This window comes from Otolemur garnettii, unplaced genomic scaffold (genome assembly GCF_000181295.1).
Source record: "Otolemur garnettii isolate 467f Iridium unplaced genomic scaffold, OtoGar3 scaffold00009, whole genome shotgun sequence".
Classification (NCBI taxonomy): domain Eukaryota; kingdom Metazoa; phylum Chordata; class Mammalia; order Primates; family Galagidae; genus Otolemur; species Otolemur garnettii.
Genome location: NW_003852404.1, coordinates 33,009,262 through 33,026,968, shown reverse-complemented (window position 1 = coordinate 33,026,968; position 17,707 = coordinate 33,009,262). Strand labels below are relative to the sequence as shown.

Sequence of the window (17,707 nt, the reverse complement as noted above, 5' to 3'; positions counted from 1 at the left end):
GTTGTGGAGAGAGATGAGGAAATAGATAGTAACATAATAATAAATTAGACAGTAAAGTAGAAGATGATATGGAGAAATGTAAAACTGAGTAAAGGAATGGAATTAGGATTAGGGATGGGCTTAGATTAAGAGTTAAATTTTGGACAGGTTTTTGGACAGTTATATATTTATAAGCATGCCAAAAACAAATTCTGGCTAAAAGAAATTGAACAGGTATTAATCAATATTGAGCTAAATAGGATAGGATATCACCATTCCAGAATGAACTTCTATGATAAATTAAAAACCTGGAAACTTTATCCAAAAATGTATTATTAAATTGAACTATGAACATTTCAGGTGTTTTTTTTCAAGTTTGACATTACAATGTAGGATGCATAATTTTTCAGCACTGACGACTATTACTGGCACTATAGTACATACCTGTAGTATTGAAAAGATATTCACTTTCATCTTTTTCTCAGAAATGGAGTTTTACTCAGTCTGGAGTATAGTGGTATGATCATAGCTCACTGGAACCTTGAACTCCTGGACTCCAGCAATCCTCCTGCTTCAGCCTCCCATGTAGGTTGGGAATTTAAGTGAGCATCTCCAGGCTTGGCTAATTTATTTTTATTTTTTATAGAGATGGGGTCTTGCTGTATTGCCTAGACTGGTCTTGAACTCCTGAACTCTAGCAATTCACCTACTTTAACCTCTCAAAATGCTGAGATTATAGAATGAGCCACATTGCCTAGCCAGTATTCATTTTCAATTGAAGTTTTTGGAGGAGTAAGGTTTTTTTAAAAAGATATTTCACATTTCCTGAACATTCCCTTCTTTTCTTTATCTGTGTGTAGGTAGTTTGTTATGAAAGTTGGTGATTTGTTACAGCCTTACTAGGTTCATTGTCTGCGGCTTAAGAGGAAGCCAATACCCTGAGACAGCAGAGGTTACAGCAGAGAAAGAGTGTGAGCTTAACATCACAGGCACTGTGCAAGGATTTGGGAGGGAGTTCTCAAATCTGTCTCCCTGAGAACATGTGAGAAAGTGTTTAGAAATATAGTCTGATGGACAAAGGGCTGGCCAATTGGGTTTGCTGATTGGCTGGGTGGAACCCAAAGGGTGGAACCATAGTCATGTAGACATTGTCTTCTAGTGCTTAGTCAGTTACTAAGTAAGGGTCATAAGACCAGTTAAGTCAGTTCTTCTAAATGGGGCCACTAGTCTACGTGGATCATCTTACCCACTGGAATGCTGGGTCTAGAAGATATCTCAAACACTGGCCTTAAGTTTCGCAAAGGTGATGTTAACTATGGGAGCAATGAAAAAAGCTAAGAATCTTTCTATCAGCTATGTGACTCCTGAGTAGCTAGCAATTATAGGAAAGCAAACCTGGGAACAATGGCTGATTTTATAATATACTCGATCATTATTTCTCAAATAAGTTGAGGAGTTAAGGACATTCCACCCCCAAATATGCCATGTGACATAAGTATTATTTTTGACTTAAAGGCAATTAAGGACCAGCAGAAATAGAGAAAGTATTTTATTTCCCCCTCAAATGCCTAGTAAAGTACAAATGACTCCTTTTGTAAGGGAAATTTACATTTATAAAAGAAATTTTTATTGGTAAATTATCTATAAGAATCTGTATCAGGAAAAGACTCTCTCAGAGTCAACTTTTACAGCCTGGAGACTTTCACCTGCAACATTTACAGACCATACATTGCCTTCCCTAACCTTCCCTTAATTTGCTTCTTTTCCTCCCAAAGCTTCAAACCTCTGTTCCTTTCCTTAGCCCCAGAAGGTGTACATCTCAGTCTGGCCGCCTCATCAAGTCTTACATTTCAGTGAAGCTTCCTTTGGAACATACATAAGTATTGTTTTCTCCTCTGCATCAATGTCAATTTAATGCTTACACCAGCCACAAAACCTTGAAGGGTAACAGGAAGACTTTTCCTCCTACTGAGAGAATGAGAATTCCCCAGCCTAGTGTTCTTTCTAGAAAAAAAAAAAAAAATTGACTCTAATATTAACCAACTTCTATCCAGCTGGGTCACAGAACCATAGACAGATAGCTGGAAGAGACCCTTGAAATATGATTAGTATACGAAATTTCACTCTCATGTCCATATGAGATTTCATTTGGGCCGAAATAGTAGAAGTAAGAGTAAATTTGAATGGAATACTACTATTTGACACACACTAATTGCTTTTCATGTTCTTTCTTGAAATCATCACATTAACACTTTGAAAACTTGCTCTTATCCCCATTTTACAGATGATGCAACTGAGGCTTAGAGATGTTAATTTGCTTAGTTATACAATGAGTAAGTGGCAAGAGTATTGCAATTTGAATTTAGGCAGTTCAGCTCCAGAGACAATCTTAAGCATATTTCAGATGTACGTCTGCCTATGGACAAAAGCTGGAGGTAATATGCAAGAAATAAAAGGAGGTATTTGAAGGTGATAGAATTTGATACATTCTCTATTTTTTTTTCAAAACATTTTTTTCTATAGATTTTTTACACCACAAATAGAAGACGAAAACAAAAATGTGATGATCAAAATTTTTTCATTTGGTTTTCCTATCTCTGTTCTCTGCAGTCTTCCTCAAGTTACCATGGACATCTAAGTTTTAGTTAAAGTCCTCCTGGATAAGCCACTCTCTCATGATTTCTTCTGCTAATCCTGGAGAGCCTGTCCTCTCGAACTCTCCAAGTTTTCTTGGTTACTCAGCCTCACAGCCCATCTTGACAGAATGTTTTACTGCATGCCCTTCCCCTTCTCCTTTGAAAATGTCACATTCCAGAGAAACCAAACAAGGGAGGAACTTGGGAATAGATGAGGGAGGAAGTCTCAGCAGTGTTTACTGGGCCTCTGACACCCTCCCAAAGCCCTTCCCCCAGCTCGCAGAAAAGCTTCCTGGAAATGTCCTCGTTATCGCGTCCCCTCTCCGGCTGGGGGCTGGGAGCGGGCGGTCCCCTCCGCCCCTGGCCGTTCCGCGGGCGATCGCAGGCTCACAGGCGCCAGCGCGCAGCACAGCTCGGAGAGGGGCCCCGCGGCTCGCAGCTCCGCCACGCGCCGAGCGCTCTGGTCCTGGCTGCGACGCGCCACCGTCCCCGCCCGCTTCGAAATGAGGGTCCTGGGTGGGCACTGCGGGGCGCTACTGGCGTGCCTCGCCCTGGTGCTCCCCGTCTCGGAGGCAAACTGTGAGTAATCAATAGCGTCTTGTCTTCTCGCCTTCCCAGCTTGAGCCGACTGAACTACGTGCCCTGCTTGGTAGCATTTTCTTCTCTAGACTGCAGCCTCCTGGAAAGTTTTCGTCCCGCGGATGAAGGCAGCTGTGGATCTAGGGGGCAATGTAATGGTGGGGCAGGGTCAACATCACCCCCGCTTTGAGAATGTGTCGCCTACTGGACTGATGCAAGAACTCGAGTGACGCTAATTATCAGCCAAGGGCTTAGTGCACCTACCTGTTTCTCCTCAACCTGATCTAGTGGCTAAGTAGGGAAGAAAAGGCAGCGCACAGCACCCGGTGTCTTCCCAGCACAAGCGCCTGCCCCCCAACTGCGCCCTGTGCTTCACCAACCTCCCTTTTGCAATCTCTGAACTTTGAGCTTGGTTTGTATGTCCCACACCGACGAACTTTTACGGTGGCTACAGTTTGCGTTGCAGTAGGCAGTTGTCATTTTCTAACCTTGAAATAAAAGTACTGTTCAATACTGTATTGTTTTTCTTAGATTATTCTGTACTGAGGATTTTGGACACTGCGTGCCACTGATCTGAGGTGGTGGCGTGAATTCCTTGTACCTTATCTTTGTATTTCCAATTTTTTATGCTCCTATGCCCAGATTCAAGACATCATATTGAGTTTTCTCTGAAAAATATGTAAGCAATATCAAGGCATTTACATTTTAGTTGTCACTTAATTTGTTCCATAAAGTTTAAGTATATTCATGGATTAAAAATGCTTTCTTATGTTATCTTTTATTTTCAGGAGTTAGCACAGGAAAGATAATTCTGTATTACAGATAACTTGTCGGCTGTCTACAGCTCCAAAGAAAACTTTTCACGAGTAGTAACTTCTAGAGAATTGAATAGGAATTTCTAATATTCCATTAGTTTTTATTAATTAGTGATCAGGATGAATGATGCATTTTAAAATTCTAATTTAAATGCTAAAACATTATTTGTTGATCTTAAAGAGCTACAGTTGCAAAACTTCAACACTTAAATGACTTGTGGTTACATGCACTAACTTAAATCTATGTAGTTCATTAGGACAATTAACTATTTGCTTGCTAGCTAATGTTTCAGAGAGGAGAAAGAGGCAAAAGTGGCCACCCTTAATTACTTGTCATCACAGGAATTTGCGAGACCCTTTTCTTTTGTTGACATCGTTACATTTTGACTGAATCTAGGCAAAGGCAAAAATTATGTGTGTGTTATGTATATTATATGTACCTATAGATGGAGAATTACACTTGTCATATGTAAATAATAATGGTATATATAAATTAATTCTATAGGTATATCACATAAGAATAGTTGTCCCTATGATGGCTTCATTTAAAAGATTTTGGTTGCTTAAATGGGTTAAAGGTCATCTCTGGTTTACTGGCAGGGAAGCTTATACGCAGAGGGGATGTTTTTACTCCATAAGATTTTAAACTTGAGATTTAAGTAGATTCGAATATTATATTTATATTTTATCAATTAGGCCATAGACATATAGTTGCTATTTAAAGAAAAAGTTTATGAATCAGTTTTATTTTGGCAGAGTTGTTAGAAATCATCTAGTTCAACTTCATTTTTTTTTTTTTTTTTTTTGGTTTTTTTGCATTTTTTGGCCAGGGCTGGGTTTGAACCCACCACCTCCAGCACATGAGGCCGGCGCCCTACTCCTTTGAGTCACGGGCGCTGCCCTCAACTTCATCTTTTAAAAACTGATGCCCAATAGTTGTATATATTTATGCCGTACCTGTGATATTTTGTATATGCATGGACAGTCTAATGATCAAGTCAGGGTATTTGGAGTATCCATCCCCATGAGTATTTTGTTTTTTATATTTGGGGAACATTTTAAATCCTCTCCTCTAGAAATATACTACATTATTGTTAATCTAGCAGTATGTTTATGCACATTTACCAGCCCCTTCATACCCCCATGCTCCCACACCCTTCTAGCCTCTGCTATCTGTCTTTCTACTCTCTATCCCCCTCTTTGAAATCAACTTGTTTAGCTCTCACATATAAATGTCTTTCTGTGCCAGGCTTATTTCTCTTACCATACTAACCTCAAATTCCATCCAACTGTTGAAAACACCATGGCTTTTTTATGGCCAAGTAGTATTCCTTGTGTGTATATGCATTTTCCGTATCCATTTGTCTGCAGAAGGACACTTAGGTTGATTCCATATCTTTGCTATTATAAATAGTGCTACAATAAACATCAAAGGCAGGTAATGCTTTGATTTACTGATTTCTTTTACTTTTTTGTTTGTTTTGTTTTTGAGACACGGTCTCACTTTGTTGTCCTCAGTAGATAGAGTGCTGACGCATCTTAGCTCACAGCAACCCCAAACTCTTGGCCTCAAGGGATCCTCTTGCCTCAGCCTCCTTAGTAGCTGGGACTACAGGCACCAGCCCCAAGGCCCAGTTAGTTTTTAGAGATGGTTCTTGCCTTAGCTTAGGCTGGTCTGGAACTCAAGCTCATGCAATCCGCCTGCCTCTGCCTTCCAGAGTTCTAGGATTATAGGCATGAGCCACCACATGTAACAGATTTCTTTTACTTTGGATAAATACCCAGTAGTAGGATTGCTGGATCATATACTAGAAATCTCCATGCTGTTGCCACAATGACTATACTAATTTGCTTTACCACCAATAGTGTAAGAGTTCCTTTTTTCTGCCTTTGCAAGCATCTGTTATTAGCCATTCTAACAGGAAAAACATGTCTCATTGTGGTTTTAAATTTAATTTCCCTGATATTAGTGATATTGAGCATCTTCTCATGTATTCATTGGCTATTTGTATGTCTTCCTTTGAGAAAGTCTACTCAGTTCCTTTGCCCACTTTTTTTTTTTTGAGACAGAGCCTCAAGCTGTCCCCCTGGGCAGAGTGCCGTGGCATTACAGCTCACAGCAACCTCCAACTCCTGGGCTCAAGCGAGTCTCCTGCCTCAGCCTCCCAAGTAGCTGGGACCACAGGCGCCCGCCACAACGCCCGGCCATCTTTTGGTTGCAGCCGTCATTGTTGTTTGGCGGGCCCGGGCTGGGGATTCAAACCCGCCACCTTAGGTGTACGTGGCTGGCGCCTTAGCCGGTTGAGCTATAGGCGCCGAGCCCCTTTGCCCACTTTTTAATGGGATTTTGGGGGTTTTCTTTTTTTTTTTAATTGTTGAGTTGTTTCAATTCTTTGTATATTGTAGATATTAGTTTCTTATTGGAAGACTACTTTGTAAATATTTCCTCCCATTCAACAGATTGTCTCTGTTGATTGTTTATTGTGCCACAGCTTTTTAGTTTGACATAGCATTTACATTTGTCTATTTTAGGTTTGTTTGTTTGTTTCCTGTGATTTTTAGGTCTTAGTCATAAAATCTTTGCCTAGCCCAGTGTCCTGAAATGTCTCCCCTATGTTTTATTTCAGTAGTTTTATACTTTCGGGTCTTACATTTAACTGGTTAATCTGTCTTGAGTTGATTTTTGTATATGGTGAGTTAAAGGGTTTCAACTTTTTCATCTTAACACTAAAAAATTGTTTAGAGATATTAACTCACTTCCAGATATTTTATATACAGTATAAATGAGATCCATATGAGAGGGAGAATCTATGCATTTAAAATATATAGTCTATGAATTTCAGTTATTTCCCAGAAAGGACTTATGCCAAAGGGAAATAGGAGAAAGAGGATGTCTAATTTGGCTGTGCTAATTTAGTCTTAACCAGACTTCCACTTCTGGCTGAGTACAGTCTACACTGGACATTACTGGTTCATGCTTTTTTTCTCTTTTTGCATCTTTTTCTTTCCTTTTTCTAACTATTCCTTTTACTGTTTATGGATCCTTGTCTTTTCTTCATTTCTCTTTAGTTCAAAGTCCTAAATGTTGCCCTGTTAGAGAGATTTTTATCTGGTTGGGGTTTGTGCTGGAAGAAGTAGTTTCTGGTGTACACCAATACGACAAGAAACCCTATGCCGTATTCTCTTACCATTCTGTGTCAGGCAGTAAGAAGGGAAGGGAAGGGAAGGAGGAAGGAAGGAAAAGTTGAATGGTTTATTGCCAAGTGACTGAACAGCATGCTGAACAACCAGGCCAGAGATTTGAGCAATTAGGCGACTATATGGTGGGAACTCAATGTATACTAATTTAGGAAGTGCCAATCAGGTGATGCAGTTCTACTGCCTTCTAGTCCTGTGTGTCCCTGCTCACAACTCAGATTCCTAGAAGAGCCTAATCATTTTGGCTTAGCCTGGCTCAGGAGTGATCATTAGCTTGCTGGAATCAGAGTGTTGGAAGGACAGATGCCACAAAGGCATAGATTCTAGAAGGAAACAGAAAGAAGAGAAGTGTCTACATTCTAATTTGGCTGTATAACATACTCACATGTCCTTTCCCCCATAAAATGTCGTTTGAAAATATTTGTCTATTATCATGCAGGTAACTCCTACACAAAGGAAGAATCCCCAATCCCTTCCTTACTAGTTACCAGTCACCACATCTAGCGAGGAAGCTTGAGGCTACCACTTCCTAGGTTTGTATCATCAGGTCATGGCCATGCCCCCTGTAGGTCTGTGCTGTGTTAAGGATAAAATGATACACTAGAGTGCGCTGACGTGTCTCATATGCCGAAACGTTAAAAAATAAAAAACAAGCAAGGGAATACAGATAATGGCATTAGGGCATGCTTGTGTCTCTCTTGGTTACAAGATTGAGGTGGTATTTATGATTTTTTGCTATCCATCTTATGTCTCTTTTTGCCCTTAGGATGGTTGGCATGTTGGTGTCTGCTGAACTAGACGAACCACACTCTTCTTCAGGAAGAATCTAAGCACTTACTGTTCTTACCTGGTACCTCCACTGATTCTTTTCTATTTGTACTGTATTCCTCCTGGAGAAGTTCTACTCCTTCTAACCTTGATTTACATCTGGCAACATTATTTTGCCTCAATTACTGTCATCATTCTGGCATAATCCTCTTTTTTTTTTTGGCAGGAGTATAAAAAAATTAAAATGGCTACACAGCCATCTCACCTTCTAATTCAGCAGCAAATATATTAGGTCTCCTAGTGAATCCATTTCTTCTTGGTTTCCAAATTGCTATGAGCCGAACCTGGTTGTGAGGAAAACAACTAACTGCATTAGTGTCCTAGGACTGTCATAACAAAGTACCACAAACGGGGTGGCTTAAACAATAGGAAATTATGGTCACACAGTTCTGGAGTCCACAAGTCCGAGATTAAGGTGTCAGCACGGTTGGTTCATTTTGAGGGCGAAAGCTTCTCACTTTGAATACCTTCTGGTAGCCACATGTGTTCCTTAGCTAACTACACCAGTCTTCCTGATTCAGGTCTACCCTAAAGACCTCATTTTAACTCGATCATCTACAAAGACCTTATTTTCAAATAAGGTCACGTTCATAGGTACTGGAGGATAAGGACTTCGGCATCTTTCTGGGGATAGAGTTCAACCCAATAATAGTTATGAAGCATTAAATCATAACAAGTACTTATCTTTCTAACTTTTTTCCTGACTTTATTTTGGCTTCGGAAAAACAGCATTGTATTTTAGTGATTGCTGGTACAGAGAATATACATCTTTTTTTTTTTTTTTTTTGCAGTTTTTAGCCAGCGCTGGGTTTGAACCCACCATCTCTGGCATATGGGGCTGGCAACCTACTCCTTTGAGCCACAGGCACCACCCAATACATCACATTTTTTTAAAACTACATTTTGAAAAGTAGTGCTATGTCCCAAAGGGCAGTGATAGGCCCTCAATAATTGGCTTGTTTGTCATGGGCTGTGACTCTGACCTGTAATTCTAGCACTTTGGGAGGCCAAGGTGGTAGGATTCCCTGAAGCCAGGAGTTTAAGACCAGGCTTGACAACATAATGAGATCCTGTCTCTACAAAAATTAAAAAAATAATAATTATCTGTGCATTGTGATGCATGCCTGTAGTCCTAGCTCCTTAGGAGGCTGAAGCAGAAGGATTGTATGAGCCCAGTAGTTGAAGTTTGCAGTGAGCTATAATTACACCACTGCTCTCCAGCCTGGACCACAGAGTGAAAACTTGTCTCAAATAACAATGATAATAATAATAATAATAATGTCACTTCAGCATTCCATAAGGCTATCTTCCAGATATTAGAGTATCAGTACGATAAATGAAAACTATGATAATCATTCCATTGAATTATTTCCTTAATTGTGGTGTTAATTCCTTAGTTAGAAGTAATGGTGCATGGCTTAGCCTAAAGCAATGAATAAGTCTATCAGTAGTGGTGCTGGCAGAAAAATTAAATCCAAATACAGAAAAACTGTCTTTACCTATGCGTACTAATTGGTGCTCCTCCATGATAGAACCCAATTAATCAACCATCCACAGGTATCTGATTAAAATTTCTAATATTTCTAATATGCAGCAGCTCACAAAACAGCAATTCTGCTGACAAATTTGCTGTTTTTATTTTAGCATTGAGAGCCTGGTGGGCATTCAAGGGGGAAAGTCCATGTGGCTGAGTCCACATGTAGCCACCATCCTTGCCAAATCACACAAAGTAGCAGCCTGATGGTCTTATGTGGCTCACTGACTTGGTGTGTTTGGACCTCACAACATTTCACAAATCAGAAAATTTTGTCTAAAAATTTGGTTTATGGCTTCTTTTGAGAAACAAAGGATATTCTTGCATTGACCTAGACACCAACATGTGAGATTCTGCTAAAGCTGACTCTGCACTGCCTTCTTTAGATAGAATATGCCCTCTCCAGTTTGCCGCAATGCCAGCATCCCCTGATGTCTTTTACCAGATTCTCTTTCCTTGTTTATGTTAGATTTTTGAGTTTGTGGCCCTTGTCACAATGATGAATCACCAATGACTGTCTTGGGCCAGGTGTGGTGGCTCATGCCTGTAATCCTAGCATTCTGGGATGCCGAGGTGAGTGGATCACCTGAGCTCAGGAGTTGGAGACCAACCTGAGCAAGAGTGTGTGACTCCACTTCTACTAAAAACAGAAAAACTAGAGGGCATTGTGGTTGGCGCCTATAGTCCCAGCTGCTTGGCAGGCTGAGGCAATAGGATCTCTTGAGCCCAGGAATTTGAGATTGCTGTGAGCTATGACACCATGACACTCTACCCAGGGTCACAGAGTGAGACTCAGTCTCAAAAAAACAGAAACAAACAAATAAACAAAAATGATCATTATCTTGAGAAGAAACTCAATTGATTGTCATTAATAAGTCATTCTGTCTCCCTTACTGTTAAGAGCTTCTCTGGTGAACTTTCACCTGGAACACAGACATTCTCAGCTCTGGACTAGTTGTCGCCCACGCTTCTTTGTACCTAGGCCTAAGATCTTGCTCTTTATAAGACCCTGAACAAGTAGACTCTAGAGTCTAGACAGATCATTTGCAATCGTCTCGTGCAATTTCTCATTGCTGGGGGAGATGCAACGAATCACATAATCTCTTGCTTACAAATCACAGAGATCTCCACTGATAACTGGAACTTGCTGCTGTCTCTAAGGAAGACCCTGCTATCCTATGGAAAATTTGAGCACAATTGAATCTGATGGATCATTGGCTAGGACAAGTGATAGACTGCTTTAATTAAACTTTGAACTAGCTGGAGAGCATTCTCTTATTCTGGTTCCCATCTACATTTGGCAGCCATTGGACTACTATGATAAATGCATCCTAGTGGAACACCTAAAAATATATCATAGTGGACACCTCTTACTATGTCTCAAAAGTAAGAGGGTTGCTAAAATGTATTCTTCTGACTTGTTGGACGCTCCGGTATATAAGAACTTAACCCTCACGTGGGCAGGTGTATTCAAATGTGACCAAACTGTTGCTGAAAATGATTCACTGCCCTCAGGCCTAGAAAAGGAACCACAGTTTGAGATTTGAGTCTGATGGGCCTGTAGTTAGATGACTTGAGGGCAGAATACTCCTTATCAGCTGACCTCCATAAGCCTCAATTCTAAGCAGGATACCTTCAATCTTAGATGTTGAATATCTAATAATCACTTAAGTTTTTTAGAATTTCTTTCCTTGGTATAGTTATCTTCAGGTTAGATGCTTTATTTTATACTGGGGAAACTAGAAGAGTTTATAAAACTGTGACAAAAAGTTCTAAAAATTTTATACAGAAGCACAGAGAACTATTACAGAATGATGCTCCCTCAAGGACATCTCTCCTCTTCTTTGTTCTAGAATCAGCTGTTCTGGATCAGCCAGCTGACTGAGATTGCTCTTTAAGGAGAGGTGCTAATCTTTCTGTGTTGTGACTGAAGTGCTGCCTCCACAAACACCAAGGCCTCAGATGTTTGTGTGTAAAATACTCAGGAAGAATTTTGTGGGTTGTCTGTTCAGCTCATTTGAGTGAACTCTGCTTGTTAATCATTTATCCAAGATTTGATCACTGCACACACTCTAACTTTCATTGAGGTGAGGGAGGGCTGCTACCTCAGCTGAGCCACTTTGCTTCCTATTGCAATTGAGATATAAAGGCTCACTTCCATTGGTACCGTGCCCACCACCATTTTTGATTTAGGGAGAACATCAGGTAAGAAGCTTTGCAAAGTTTCCAATGCTTTCCCCTATAATCTCTTTGCCATGGTATTGATAACAATATATTCTTCTTTTCTCTGTTGGGGGATGGGATGGATAAGTGAGGAGAGTGAATAGGTGGGAACCACAGGAGAGATTCGAGCCAGGATTTCTGTCTCCTAGTCTTTGTTAATTCTTTCTGTCACATTATGCCAAGGAATGTCTGGCTTGTCAATGTTATTTAGTGTGTGCCAAGATTTGGTCTAGGATGGCATTAGCCAACTGTTAGAACTGAAGCTGGCAGCCCCAGCTAGCACATGCAGTGAAAGCAGCAATATTAACAGATTCAGCCGGATTCAAAATTATGGTATATCTTTTTGTGTTCATTTTGTATTGAGATGTAACAAATTACCACAAATTTAACAGCTTAAAATAACACAATTCATTGTCTCACAGTTTCATAGGCCAGAAGTCCTGGCACAAGTCCAGGGAGACTATTCAGGGTTTCACAAGGTCAAAATCCAGGAATGGGCTGTGGTTGAGTTCTTATTTGAAGCTTGGAATCCCCTTCCAGGCTCTCTGGTTGTTAGAAGAACCCAGTTGCTTACAGTTGTCGAACTGAGGCCTTGGTCTCCTGAAGCTGCCCACCATGTGGCCCTTTCCGTGACAGGGAAATTTGCTTCTATGTCAATAAGAAAGGATCTGCTGCTGCTTCTGTATATCTGAGACCTGAACTTGGCCTAGAAATTTCATAATCTGGAGGCTTCTAGCCTTATCTCTTCCTACAACTGACCTTTCCCTCTTTGGAAGAATATTCCACTTTGTGGTTTTCCCATCCCAGCTGATCTGTCCAAAGGCTACTCAAACTTTCATGTACTTTACAACATTTGTTCTTTTTTTTTTTAAAGCCGTGAATTGGAGTATTAAAAGGCTTTGTAGGATCTTAATTTTTTCCATCACTATTAAGAGGTAATTCAGAAAAATTATTCTTTTCTCAATAGCTATTCTCTAATATTTAAAAGTCTATTGGGGGCTTCTTTGCTTTTTTTAACTTTTTTCCTTATTGGTTATTTTATTCAAGGAATAAAGATGAACAGAAGTGTTTTGCTTCTGTTAGGGCCCTCTGATTTTTAGAATTAGCAAAGGAGCAAGTTAGTACATTATTAAATAAGCTCTATTACAGGAATTAGTTTACATTTTTCATAATCTTATGTTGGTTAGAGTAAGATAGGCTCTGGAGTGATAACCCATTAATCTCCAAATCTCCCAATTGATGTCTAAATTTTCAAATAGTAATGGCCTACCAAAATAAGAGTTTGTTCCTTCATTATGTAAAGTCCCATGTGGTTTGCACAAATCTTAATTATATGTGGGTCATTATGAAAGTTTTGAGATAAACAAAAATTAAGAAATCTACGGGGAAACAAATGAAGCCCTCCCAGCCGCAACAACAAGTTGAGCGAGTTGAAACACGCACAGGTAATTCAGAAAGGATGCTGGCCACTGGGTTTCTTGGAAGTAAAATAATGGACCATGATGCAGTCTCAAAACTTTCATAGTGACCTATCTACCATCTGGCACACACGGCCTCCAAAGAGAGTAATTGAGCTATACTTATTCCTGTTATAGCATGGAAGAGACAAATTTGCTTCTGCTTCTAGTTCAAATAGCTCCAACCCCAGGAAGCAAATGGAATATTTCCTCAGCATTGTCTCTGTCACAAACATTTTTCTTCTCAGGATAAACTTAATATTTCTTTCTCTAAAAGGTATAAATACCGCCAATTTTACCTTTGGTAATATGTATATATTATAAAAATGCAAGGCAGTTTTGACTACCTGAGTAAAATGTGTGATAGAGAGAGTATAATCAACTATGCCTACTAATACACCGGCTGGGGATTTAGTATTATTGCACTGAGTTGGGTGCTAACGCAGCATAGTGAAAAAATAGAGTCACAGCTGACATTGAAATTATTCCTATGGTGAGAACTGTGGTCATTTTAGAAATTACCTTGAAAAGCAATTTTAGGTTTGGAAAGTGAAGTCCTGGCAACATGGTCTAAAACCTCGCCGTTCACGGATGATCCATGGACTACCAGAATCAGTTTTACCTGGGAACTTAAAAAAAAGGAAGTATCTATGGCCTCACACCAGGTATACTGATTCAGAATATGCATTTTAACAAGTAATTTCTATACACATTTAAAGTTCAAGACATTCTGGTTTATAAAGGAGATAGCAGAGAAAATAGGGAAGGGAACAGACTTTTGCAGGAAGCAGGAGGGGGCAACCGAGGAAAGCAAAGGGGAGACGTCAGGGATGGGGGAAAGAAGACAAAGCAACGTGGCGAGAGAAAGCAACTCGTGGAGAAGGTCTCCAGTGAAAAATGGCCAGAGGTGAAGTAGAGCAGGACTTTTAGGAACTGGGTTTCTAAAGTTTCAACTTTAAATTGCGGAAGTTACTTGAATGTAAACAACTGCAGTCCTCTCCTAACAACATCCTCTGCCACCAGTGTTTCTGCTTCACAAGGCCTCAATTTTCACAGCTAAGTTAAGAACAAAGAGAAGACAAAAGCTGCATAAGATGGATGAGAAAAAGGAAGAGTGTAGTGAAAGCTAAATCATCAACCAACAGTGACTTTAGGCTCCAAAGGAATGCAGAAGTTTTGAAAGAAATTAGAATTTTTACCAAACATGGGATTGCGTTTCATATCATCACTCAGTGAATCAAAAAGCGCAGGATGACATTAGCGAAACTCAAATTATCTTTATGTTAAGCTTTGATTGAAGGCAACATTTTATTCATCTAAAAGATAAAGTGTAAGTGCCAAAAAAGTAATGTGACTTGACTCTCGTTCTATTAAATGATGAAAATTCCTTTTACCTAAGTATTCCTGTTGTCTTAAGTTTTATTTTATATGCATATAAATGTAAATTATAATAGTTGGGGGGGTTGAGCAAGAATTCAGTATTTTAACTAAAAATTCCTCTGTGTAACAAAATAACTAGAAAGAAATGGATAATCTTTTGGTAGTGGTGGGTGTCTTTGGAAAGCAGAGTTATGGCACTTTTTAGTGGTTGTTTACTTTTCCAAAATATAATAAATTATTAATGACTGTATTATAAAGACAATCTTTACTTTAAAAGGTGTATTTACATTACACTGTTCTAAATATGGAGATTGAATTGTCCAAGCTCCAGGGAAAGTGAAATGACAGCTTATCTGAATAGAATTCAGTCGTCCTCAAACTACAGCCCACAGGCCACATGTGGCCCATCAGGTGTTTTTGCCGCCACAGCTGCCTGTCCTGCTTAACAGTCAACTCGTCCCGGGGCCAGCAGTCCAGACCTCCAACAGTCTAAGGGATAGTGAACTGGCCCCCTGTTTAAAAAGTTTGAGGACCCCTGGTTAGCATTTCTATAGATGAAAAAAGCAATAGAATCCAGCTCCCACTGATTTGAGATCATCAGTAAATTCTTCTTAGTCCTCTTCTCCGTTTTGGGGAATGGACTTTAAAAGGACATATTCAAGAAAAATGACTTTTAAATCTTTATAAGAATGGCAAAGTTGTGACTTCCTCCCTCTATGCCATGCTTTTCAGCTTTCGAAATAGTACATTTGGTCTTCTCTCAATGAGTTTGTACATTTGGCCTTCTCGCAATGAGTTTTACACCTACTCTGCAATGTACAAGGTTCGTACTGTAGGTGTGGTCCCACCAATTACTCCTCCCTCTTCACCCCTCCCTTTCCCCTTTTCCCATATTTTGGGCTATAAATTAGTTTCATAGTAGGGCTGAGGACATTAGATACTTTTTCTTCCATTCTTGAGATACTTTGCTAAGAAGAATATGTTCCCGCTTCATCCATGTAAACATGTAAGAGGTAAAGTCTCCATCTTTCTTTAAGGTTGCATAATATTCCATGGTATACATATACCACAATTTATTGATCGATTTGTGGGTCAAAGGGCACTTGGCCTTCTTCCATGATGAATAGACATTTTTGCTGCTTATGAGCCAAATCTGTTTTCATATTTTTTATTTTGATTTTTACTTCAGTGTTATGTAAAGGAATGGCTCAATAAAGTATAAACATAGTAAAGCCCTGTCAAATGTGATTGGTGGGGTTCAAAATCTTCCATTTTATAATAACAGGTTGCATTGGTTGCCAGTTTATGAAAATGACAGGAATGTTAGCTAGCTGGCCAGGTTTGGGGTCTGGCTGCAAGATCCAAATGTGTCCTGGTCCCTGTTGCCAGGTGGCACTGCATAGTATGGTTGTCTGCTTAGCTTAAGTGTTGATGAGATTGAGTCTTGGTCCTGGAACTAACTGGGACTTTAAGGACAGCAGCCATCTAGGAATCTCCTGCCTAGGAGCAGTACAAGTTAGAGACGCTCGTCCATGAGAATTATAGAGCCTCAAAAATATGTATAAGGATCAACAATATATTATTCCTTTATTGTGCCATACTTGCAATGTTCTTATTTCTCTGGCTTTAGAGCCCATTTTTAATATCTGAAAAAGTAATTAACAGCCATAAGTTATCATATATTTTATACCATATATAAAATTAATATCATGAAAGAGAAAGAGGGATTTATAGTTTCCTCTTCCCAAACTGAAATTCTGTATGTTAAAAGGAAGTAGAAACATACAAGGTAACTTTAAAAAACTTAAAACTAATATCCTAAATAAGTTTCAGAGGATCTGGCATACGTAAAACAAAAGTAGGCTGCTGTGAAAAACTAGAAAACTAAAATATTATTGTCAGGTTTAAAAAATTGTTCACTTTTTAAAAATAAATGTTATATTTCATTTATTCTTCCTAGTAGATGTTATAAAAAGCTAATAAAATTCTATAATTAGGGTTTTAGGTTTTTTTTTTTAATAATTAGGATTTTTTTGTTTGTTTGTTTGTTTTTTGACAGTTTCAAGCTGTTGCCCTGGGCAGACTTCTATGACGTCACAGCTCGCAGCAACCTCAGACTCTTGGACTTAAGTGATTTACTTGCCTCAGCCTCCTAAGTAGCTGGAACTACGGATACCCTCCACAATGCCTGGCTATATTTTTGGTTGCAGTTGTCATTGTTGTTTGGCAGGCCCAGGCTGGATTTGAACCCGCCAGCTCCAGTATATGTGGCTGGTGCCCTAGCAGTTGAGCTATGGGCGCCAAACCAGTAATTAGGGTTTTGAATGAAAGGGCATCAAGATTATAGATTAATCTAGGGGACATTACATCTTTAAAGCATCCTATCCAGGATCATGAGACAAGACATGATTTAAGACCTTCTGTCTTATAATAACATTTTATGGTTTTTCCAATATTGACCTTACTATATTTATTACTTGGTATTGAAGTTTTGTTACGTCTATGCTCCCCATCCTAACATTTATAGTTTTTGACTGATTTTTGCTGGTGTATGACAAACCAATTTGTTTTTTAAAAAATTATCTTCTTTTTTTTATTATTAAATCATAGCTGTGTACATTAATGCAGTCATGGGGTACAGTGTGTGGGTTTAATATACAATTTGAAATATTTTCACCAAACTGGTTAACATAGCCTTCATGGCATTTTCTTAGTTATTGTGTTAAGACATTTATATTCTACATTTAGAAAGATTCACATGGCTCGATGCCTGTGGCTCAGGTGTCTAGGGCGCCAGACACATACATCTAAGGTGGCAGGTTCGAATCCAGCCCGGGCCACCAAACAGCAATGATGGCTGCAACCAAAAAAAATAGCTAGGAGTTGTGGTGGGCACCTGTGTTTCCAGCAACTTGGGAGGCAGAGGCAGGAGACTCGCTTGAGCCAAAGAGTTGGAGGTTGCTGTGAGCTGTGATGCCATGGCACTTTACCCAGGGAAATAGCTTGTGGCTCTGTCTCAAAAAAAAAAAAAAAAGAAAAGAAAGAAAAGAAAAGAAAAAAAGATTCACATGTACCCTT

The 17,707-nt window shown here is 39.4% G+C and overlaps 1 protein-coding gene across 1 annotated transcript in view; it reads left to right on the top strand.

The window, feature by feature from the left end:
- Positions 1-2,898: 2,898 nt before the first annotated feature.
- The window catches only part of PROS1 (protein S), an 83,794-nt gene continuing 68,985 nt past the window's right edge, over positions 2,899-17,707 (top strand). The window contains 2 exon segments of the mRNA XM_003783936.3: positions 2,899-2,985; positions 2,987-3,194. Coding sequence (XP_003783984.2) covers positions 2,914-2,985; positions 2,987-3,194 — 280 coding nt within the window. The 5' untranslated portion in view covers positions 2,899-2,913.